At 34.9% G+C, this 10,163-nt stretch overlaps 2 protein-coding genes across 2 annotated transcripts; both read left to right on the forward strand.

Moving 5' to 3' along the window:
* The first annotated feature begins 1,841 nt into the window (after positions 1-1,841).
* LOC110889685 (zinc finger MYM-type protein 1-like) lies at positions 1,842-4,013 on the forward strand. Its single transcript, XM_022137517.1, has 2 exons — positions 1,842-3,257; positions 3,300-4,013. Exons 1-2 carry the CDS (start codon positions 1,842-1,844, stop codon positions 4,011-4,013), a joined length of 2,130 nt encoding a protein of 709 aa, XP_021993209.1.
* Positions 4,014-4,647: 634 nt separating this feature from the next.
* On the forward strand, positions 4,648-9,122 carry LOC110943084 (auxin efflux carrier component 3). The gene is made up of 6 exons (XM_022184845.2): positions 4,648-5,379; positions 5,564-6,507; positions 6,769-6,854; positions 8,005-8,162; positions 8,269-8,345; positions 8,655-9,122. Exons 1-6 carry the CDS (start codon positions 4,852-4,854, stop codon positions 8,719-8,721), a joined length of 1,860 nt encoding a protein of 619 aa, XP_022040537.1. The 5' UTR covers positions 4,648-4,851; the 3' UTR covers positions 8,722-9,122.
* Positions 9,123-10,163: the final 1,041 nt, after the last annotated feature.

Raw genomic sequence — 10,163 nt, forward strand, 5'->3', positions numbered from 1 at the left:
TATAAAAAGGGTATGTCACGTGTCGCATCGCGCCACGCCACCCTTTCAAGCCCCATCCCATCCTACCTTCTTTTGCACCACACCACGTTTCTAATATGTGTTGATGTGGCTGTCACATGACGCTTTACGTCCCTTTTCAAACCCTACCACTCAGTATAGTCTAAAGTCGGAAAAATCTATACTATATAATAAAAGAAACATGTTTTGGGACACTTGTCATTCTCTCATTTAATTAATTAAAATTATTAATAATACTAATAATAATAATAATATTTAATCTAAATTAATACAAATTTTTATTATTAATCTATATACTTTATATAATAAAAGAAACCTGTTTTGGGACACTTGTCATTCTCTCATTTAATTGATTAAAATTATTAATAATACTAATAATAATAATAATAATATTTAATCTAAATTAATACAAATTTTTATTATTAATCTATATACTTATATAATAAAAGAAACCTGTTTTGGGACACTTGTTATTCTCTCATTTAATTGATTAAAATTATTAATAATACTAATAATAATAATATTTAATCTAATCTAACACAAATTCTTATTATTAATTCAATAACCTATTGTTAAACTAAAACTTCAATAGAATCTTAAATCCTAGCTAAACAAGTTTCGAAATTCATAATAATATTAATATGTTAGACTAAGTATATTATTGATAATATATATAAAATATATTATTGATATATATAACTAAAATTATTATCAATAATATTAATAATAGGTTTAGAATCAAATTCAAAAATTCAAAAAATAAGAAGTCGTACAAAGGGTACAGGGCCGGATCTGAGGGTGTGCCGGTCGTGCTACCGCACATGGCCCGACATTTTTAGGGGCCCGAAGTTTTTCGAAATTTTTTTATATATATGTATGTTGGGGCCCGATATATTTTATAAAAAAACTGAATTAAAAAACCCCAACTTATAAACCCAATTAACCCATTAAATAGCCCAACTTGATTAATTAAAACCAAGTTCAACAATTCATTAATACTATACGGATCTGTTTGTGTGTCGGCCTTTTCCATTCCCGAATACCTAGCCGATCGCAACCTCAACAAGAAATTGCTTTTGCAATTAAGTGGTGGACGTTGGTTTTGCAACAAATTGGTTTTGCAACATATTGGTAAGTTTTTTTTATTTGTTTATTGTTTGTGTTTAAACTTGAATCCCTAGCTTTTGATTTTGATTTTTTTTATATTTGTGTATGTAGTAAGTTAGATTGTTGTTTGTTTTGTGAATTTAGGGTTCAAAACTTGGAATAGCAAAGAAGAGAAACATTCAATTTCGGTTTATTGATTTGTGAAGCACAAAATCAACAAGGTAAGAACAAATAGTTATTCAATTTTGGTTCTAATAATGTTCTATTGTTCTATATTAGTTGTTTGGTTAGTTGCTTAGGTTTATAATATTAGTTTGATGTTGTATTTTGGGTTTGAATGTGTTACTTGGTTTAAATTAAGTTAGATTTATTCCTAATGTTTTTCGGAATCATGCCTCCTTATAAATATTTATCCGGTTGTCAAAAGCGTAAAAAAGCACTAGAGGAGCTAGAGAAAAAGAAAAACGTTAAACAAGCGGAGAAAATTGAAAATTATTTTTTTTCAACAAAAAAACCTAAAGTAGATGAAGCTAATGTTGATGGTGGTGTTAATGAAGTTGACAATGATGTCAATGATAATGTCAATGATGTCGATGATTTGGATGAAACAAATGCTAACGGTGAAGAAGATGATGTGGATGAAACAAATGCTAACGTTGAAGAACCGGTTGTTGACACATTATAATCCTAAGAATTGGGATAAACTTAGCCCGAATATGAAGAATGTTTTGGTAGAAAAAGGCCCAAAACGAGATTTGACCATTGAGGGTCCGGATGAAGAAGGCAAAACCGGAAGACGATTTCGTTCTAGTTTTTATATTAGAACACTAACAAATAGGGAGAAACATGATCGAACATGGCTAGTATATTCTAAAGAGAATGAGAAAGCTTATTGTTTTTGTTGTAAACTCTTTAGAAAGGGGATGCCGAAGGGAGGATTGGATGACGATGGTTACAATGATTGGGTACATGTTCATCAGCGACTTAAAGAGCATGAAGTTAGCATGGAGCATCTTACGAATATGACTATTTGGTTTGAAATGCGTCAAAGGTTAAAAGCTAGCGAAACAATTGATAAAGTAGCCTACGAGCTATTTAAGAAGGAAAAAGATTATTGGAATCAAGTACTATTGAGAATTATTGCTTTCGTTAAGTATCTTGCAAAATATAACATATCATTTCGTGGGTCAAATGAGAAGTTGTATGAAGAAAACAATGGAAATTTTTTGGGTTTGGTTGAGATGACGGAAGAGTTCGACCCAATCATGAAAGAACATGTTCGGCGTATCACAAGTCATGAAGCACATGTGCATTATCTTGGGCACAAAATTCAAAATGAGTTAATTCTTTTGCTAGCCGGTGAAATTAAATCTCATATTATTAACAACATAAAGGAAGCAAAGTATTACTCAATCATTCTTGATTGCACACCCGATGTAAGTCATCAAGAGCAAATGTCTTTGATCATAAGGCATGTCAATCACAACTCCAATTCTTTTAAAGTTGAAGAATCATTTTTAGGATTTTTGAATATTGTTGATACCACCGGTGAGGGAATATTTAAAGTTGCATGTGATGAGTTGGTGTCTCTTGGCCTTGATGTTGATGATTTGCGAGGTCAAGGGTATGACAATGGATCGAACATGAAAGGACCATATAAAGGAGTTCAATCAAGATTTATAGAAATAAATCCTAGAGCTTTTTACACTCCATGTGGTTGTCATAGTCTTAACCTTGCATTATGTGACATGGCTAATACGTGTGCAAAAGCTAGAGATTTTTTTGGAACCATACAACGAGTATATACCATCTTTGCCAATTCTACCAAGAGATGGGAAATTTTGAAAGACAATGTTAAAGGGTTAACTCTCAAATCATTATCTACTACTCGTTGGGAAAGCCGTGTTGAAAGTGTTAAGGCTATTCGATTCCAACTTTCAGATATTAGAGAAGCTTTGCTTGAGGTTGGAGACAAGGATAATGATATTAAAATTCAAGGTGAAGCCAAATCACTTGCAAGAACGGAAATTGGTGACTTTGAGTTCATAGTATCAATTGTCATTTGGTATCAAATACTAAGTACGGTCAATATTGCAAGCAAAAAGTTGCAAGGCGAGAATATGCTTATTGATGTTGTCATGAAAGAAGTAAAAAACTTGGTTAAGTTCTTCAAGAGTTATAGAGAAGTGGGTTTATCTAGTGCAATTCAAATGTTGGAGAAAATTGCACTTGAAATGGATGTTGAACCAGTGTTTCCTCAAAAGCGTCAAATTCGTAGGAAAAGACAATTTGACGAGGTAAATGACAATGAAGTTGTTTTTTCACCGGAAGAAGATTTTAGAGTGAATTATTTTTTGACTATCGTTGATCAAGCAATTGAATCTCTTGAGTCGAGATTTACACAATACGAGGCATACGAAAAACTATTTGGTTTTTTGTTTCCCCAAACATTGAGGAGACTTGATGATGAAGACTTGAAGTCGTATTGTAGTAATCTTGAAGATGCTTTAAAGCATGGTGAAGCATCGGATATTGATGCTAACGAACTCTATTCGGAGTTGAAGTTGATGGACGTGTTTTTACCAAGTGAAATTATCACCCCATTTGAAGCTTTTGAATATCTGGCTCAAGTCAGTTATTTTCCTAATGCATTGGTAGCATATAGAGTGTTGTTGACGATTCCAGTTACGGTGGCATCGGCGGAGAGAAGCTTCTCAAAGTTGAAGTTGTTAAAGTCTTACCTACGGTCAACGATGTCCCAAGAGAGACTTAATGGATTGGCTTTGATATCTATTGAGAACGAGCTTTTAAGGAACATGAATTATGAAGAGTTGATACATAAGTTTGCTTCGGAAAATGCTAGGAGAACAACACGGTTTATGAACTAATGTAAAACAATCAGTTTTTGGAAAAAATACAAGGTTTTTTTTTTTTTGTTTACTTTTATATATATTTATGTGTTTTTACTTTGGTATGTGGGGCCCAATTTTTTTTCTTGGCACGGGGCCTGATAGGGCCCGAGACGTTTCGGGACCGGCCCTGAAAGGGTATCAAATGGACTCTGATTGACCTCATTCAACCGACATTAGAGCCGTCTTATCGAACTCTACGACATTAATTAACATGTACGAGTTGATGGGTAACATTTATATTAACTCATTTATGTCAATATGGTATGTAAATGTCTCTATCTTTGTTTTGCATTTACAGGAAATATCTATACTATATAGTTTAAATTGTTCAACCCGTATAACACACGGGGAACTAACCTAGTTCATATATAAAAAAGAGTAAAACAGAAGAGTAAAAACTAAAAACAAACATTCCTGATTCTTTACGTTCACTTCTATATCTTCTCATCAAATCTCACCATCTATCTCACCATCTAAATTTACAACTTCTCAAACCCTTCCTTAACCCGACCCGTTTCCACAGTCAACTATCACCCACATTACACGTGCACATAACACACAGTACAACTACACCTTATCTTTCACCTATATATACCCATCCTTCACATACACTGTCATTCATATATTCAATCACTCAACCCCTTTCTCTCTCCAACACCACCATGCCCACTTTCTCTCTCTAACCACTGCTTCCTCCTGTTCAATCAGTCCTCCATTTCACAAACATTACCGACAAAACATTCACACATTTGTCGATAAAACTGTTGTACCCATAAACCTATTACACCTGTACCTTGCAGGATTTGAACCCATAATGATTACCGGTCATGACTTCTACACCGTCATGGCGGCCATGGTGCCGTTATACGTCGCCATGATCCTAGCGTACGGCAGCGTACGCTGGTGGAAAATCTTTTCACCCGACCAGTGTTCGGGTATCAACCGTTTCGTCGCTATATTCGCCGTTCCGCTCCTTTCCTTCCATTTCATCTCGTTGAACAATCCGTACGAGATGAATTTTCGGTTTATCGCTGCGGATACATTACAGAAGATTATTATGCTTGTGGTGCTTGCGATTTGGGCGAATTTTACGAAAAATGGGAGTCTTGAATGGATGATTACGATTTTTTCGGTTTCGACTTTACCTAACACTTTGGTTATGGGTATTCCGTTGCTAATTGCTATGTATGGGGAGTATTCTGGGTCCTTGATGGTTCAAGTGGTGGTTCTGCAGTGTATTATTTGGTATACTTTGCTGCTTTTTTTGTTCGAGTATCGCGGTGCGAAAATTCTGATCATGGAACAGTTCCCGGAAACCGCCGCTTCGATCGTGTCGTTTAAGGTATAGAATAATGAAAACCCCGTAAGATATTTTGTATTATTATTATTTTTAATCAAATATACAACTCAAACAGGTAACATAAAGTAGTGTAACAATTTTTTAATAGCTAAACTAAGTCTTTTAAAAACTATTTATTATTTACTTATACTAGTAAACTCTAACTAATATATATTTTTGTTATAAGGTGGAATCTGACGTTGTGTCGCTTGACGGACATGATTTTTTGGAAACGGACGCGGAGATTGGAGATGATGGGAAGCTTCATGTAACGGTGAGGAAGTCTAACGTTTCGAGACGTTCGGTCGGGCTCACCGGAATGACTCCGCGCCCGTCGAATTTAACGGGTGCGGAGATCTACAGCTTGAGCTCGTCGAGAAACCAAACTCCAAGAGGGTCGAATTTTAACCACTCGGATTTTTACTCGATGATGGGGTTTCCAGGTGGGCGTTTATCGAATTTTGGTCCAGCGGATATGTATTCGGTTCAGTCGTCGAGAGGTCCGACGCCCCGTCCGTCGAATTTCGAAGAGAGTACGGCTCCGGGCCCGTTAAATTCTCCGAAATTCGGGGCGTACCCGGCTCCGAACCCGGAGATTACATCCATGGGTACAAAAGGAGTTAAAGGCTTGCAGCCGACAAATACGACGGCTCAGCTAAACGGCTCACAAACCAAAGCGAAGAATGACGACAAAGAACTCCACATGTTTGTCTGGAGCTCTAGTGCTTCACCGGTTTCCGAAGGTGGTGGGCTCCACGTGTTTGGCAGTACTGAACTCGGAGCGACAAATGAAAATTCGGGTCGACCTGAACACGACGACGCTAAAGAAATCCGGATGGTGGTTTCTTCAGATCAACCGGATACAAAAGTGGCCGGAGAATTGAAGCGTGACGAGTTTAGTTTTGTTGGCGGTAAAGATGGAGATCAAGAGAGGGAGAAGGATATAAAACTAGGTTCGAGCTCGACGGCGGCGCTCAATCCTAAGGAGGTTGAAGGGAATGTCGGAAAGATGATGCCACCGGCGAGTGTTATGACCCGTTTGATTTTGATTATGGTGTGGCGGAAACTTATCCGGAACCCGAACACATACTCGAGCCTTATTGGTCTAGTATGGGCTCTTGTTTCATTCAGGTAACTGAGTTATATTCAACTATGATCTATTCGTCTAGTGGTATGAATTTTGTGCGCTACAAACGTCTTTAAATGACATGTTAACGTAACAAAATTTATATACTTTTCTATCTGTGAAAAGAAAGAAAATATTTTGGAAGGTTTGAATAGTCTTTAGTAAATTATTTTATAAAAGGATAATGTTTATGATAATGTAGAATAAATCTAAATTTGGTAATAAATAGTAATAAATATATGTTTGAAGGAGTTTAATGATGACAGGTGGGATGTGGCGATGCCAAAAATAATAAAAAATTCAATATCAATACTCTCGGATGCTGGTCTTGGGATGGCTATGTTTAGCTTAGGTAAGTAATATGAAATTAAACTTTATGAACATTCTAATTTAGTGTTTTTGGTTAATGGCGCATGGTTATGATTAATAATTATTATATTTGTTTTATTATTTAAAAGTTATCGTTAAATGTATTATCGGGGACCATAATGATTGCGGAATAGACTTCATTGCGGTCCCATGAGGTGGGTACACCTTTATAATGGCAAAATCAACATCAATCTTATCAATGATTTGTTAAAAGTTGAGGTTTAATTTTTATTTTTATTTTGATAAATTACAAACAAAACCTCAACGGTTTCTATGACTTGGGACCAATGGCGCCAGTTTGATGTCTTTTAATTGGTTGGCGTGTGGTTTCGTTCTGTTTGTTTTTTGCTCCATTTGGTGACTGTAAGTGTGGTGTTAGCCGCTCGCTAGTTATTTAATAAAATTTCTTCTATTGGTTGTTAAAAAAAAAAAAAAACCTGCAAATGGATGCATATTTTGAATACTCGTTGTGCTTCGGTTCAACACCTAGATTTATCCTGTAATTAATATTGTTATACCTAGTGCTGCTGGGCACTGGATAAAACCACATGACCTTGTTGTGGTCCGGGTGAGCAGGGGCTTCAGCGAACTTTCATTGTTTTATTTTATGTTTATTCTTTCTAAATTTGTAGACTAATATTAATAGAAAAACATTTTTTTTATAAAATATCACATTAAAAAAAAGAAAATGGTAGAAATTTGGGTAAGAAATGGATATTTATAGAAATTTTAGAATTTTTTTTATAAATTTAACGGTCGACACATATATCCACACACCCCAACGTTCCAATTATCCTGCTAGCCCCCTCACTTTGACTCCCTCGCGCACCCGTTAGCGGCTCTATGTTGTGGTGTTTGCTAGCTCAGTGGCAGCCGCGTGGCTAGCGCCACCCGCTAGCGGGTCGCAACGGGTACTCTTATGATTTCTATAGTTTGAGACGAATTTAGAGTTTTATATTTGTGTAGATTGATGGTATGTAAATTGGAAATAGATCGTGTTTATGGATTGGTAGGTTCAACCTTACAATAACTCGGAAATTTAATACAAACATAAAAATTGTCTCGGACTTTATTAAAGATTTATAAGCGGGTTATTGTTGATTTATTAAATTACGATGTTTTGTGTTTTGAAGGATTGTTTATGGCACTTCAACCAAAAATAATAGCGTGTGGAAATTCCGTTGCTATTTTTTCGATGGCTGTAAGATTCTTAACTGGACCAGCTGTGATGGCAGCCGCTTCCATCATCGTTGGTCTCCGAGGAACACTCCTGCGTGTTGCCATTGTACAGGTACACATACATAAATACCTTAATTATCATCACCCATATATATTATTATGATTATGATCTAATCTCACAATTAACTTTAATTTGACAATAATTTTCTAAACAACAGGCTGCACTTCCACAAGGAATCGTCCCATTTGTCTTTGCCAAAGAATACAATGTTCATCCAACAATTCTTAGCACCGGGTAAGTAAATATAACAAACTAAACTTTTCATCATCATCATACTCAGTAAATCCCACCAATAGCAAAACTAAGGTAGGGTCTGAGGAGGGTAAGATGTAGATAGTCTTACATTTACCCCATAGGAATAGAGAGACTGCTTCCAGTGAGACCCCCGGCTCGATAATAGTTTTTCATCAAGACTTGGACATAAGGCACATAACACTTAGCAGACAAAGGCCGATTAGTGCTCGATAGTAGTTTTGCAACAAACTAAACGTTTGAGGTCACAAATTAATATGATAATTAATTCTTTTAATTTGGATTTTACAGGGTGATATTTGGAATGTTGATTGCATTGCCAATAACTCTACTCTATTACATTCTTCTTGGTTTGTAAGGCATGGGATTAAGGTACAAAACATGGGGAAGAGAGAGAAATCTTCAAGATCAAATGTCTTTTGTTTGATTTGTTTAAGGAAACATTTTAGTTGTTTGACCCATGAAAATTTTGACTTGATATCCGGATCTTGCTCCCCCAAAAGTACAACCCGAAAATTAGGTGCTATAGTTCCAAGAAAGCAATCAAAGAGATGAATGGCCTTTGAAGATGAAAACAAGGAAAGATGACAAATTTGATGGACTAAAAGATTATCTTTGATGTATATTGGCTTTTTAGTGTTGTAATATAAGCACTATTATTGTTTGTTTTATTTAATGTAATTACTTTAGAATTATTATTATGATTAAAAGACTGTACCATGATATGTTTATAGGAATCTAGTTGTCTTTGTGATTTCACTGATTTCATTATAACTATAGTTAAGATTTATGTTGGTAGCAAACGAAGTTTGTTCTTGTTCGTTCGATATTTGCCAACGATCACATAACTTGTTTTGAATCGGATTTTCAGAATCTCGGGTGTGGTTGATATGTGCACTTCATTGTGTGTGTTGCGCTACGTCTCGTAGATATTCAAATTATATAATCAAATAATGTTGTTTTAAAGTGTTCTAATTCTAACTTTCTATGTATAAAACTAAACTATTTTATAAGAAACTAACTTTGGGGATCTTTAGCTTGTAAGATTATGAGTATGTTTGGCAAAAGAAGTTGGTGGCTGGAGGCCGGAAGCTGTTAGCTAGTAGCTGTAGCTTTTCATATATATATATTTGGTGTTTGACAGAGTAGCTGGAGCATTTAATAAAATGTATAAAATGACCAAAATTGATATAACTAAAAATTTAAAAAGTTTGTACATTAAAAAGTTCATTATTTTTAGAGGTTAAAATAGTTATGTTTCCCTAAAAGCTTGTAGCTCCTTCTAAACGCTACTAGTAGGAGCGTTCAACCAAAATCTTCAAACTTCTAACCTAAAAGCTTGAAGCTCCTTCAACCAAACAACGTTTTCTATTGAGTAGGAGCTTTTTCTTAAAAACTTAAAGGTAGAAAATCTTAAAAGCTCCATACCAAACATACCTATATCTAATGTTTGTTGTATCAAATCATAACCAGTTTTTCGTTTTTACAATTTTTAATATGAAGGCAACTTGTTTTTTGTTTTTTTGTTTTTTTTTTAGTTTATACAGAATTATATTTTCCATTAAAAAAGAATTGTATTTAAAAATGCTATAATAACCTTTTGTAAATATTTATTTCATGTTCATGCATATGCTCAAGTACCAAACATTTGAATATATACCTTTGTAGTAATCCTCATACAAAAGATGATAAAATCGAGGAATGATTTTGAGGTGGCTTTGAAAGCACATTTCATCTTTACTTTTGTGGAACAAAGGCACTTTTTGTAGACTTTTGTAACAAAGCTACTTTATTTCAATG

This window comes from Helianthus annuus, chromosome 12 (assembly GCF_002127325.2).
Source record: "Helianthus annuus cultivar XRQ/B chromosome 12, HanXRQr2.0-SUNRISE, whole genome shotgun sequence".
NCBI classification, from domain to species: Eukaryota; Viridiplantae; Streptophyta; class Magnoliopsida; order Asterales; family Asteraceae; genus Helianthus; species Helianthus annuus.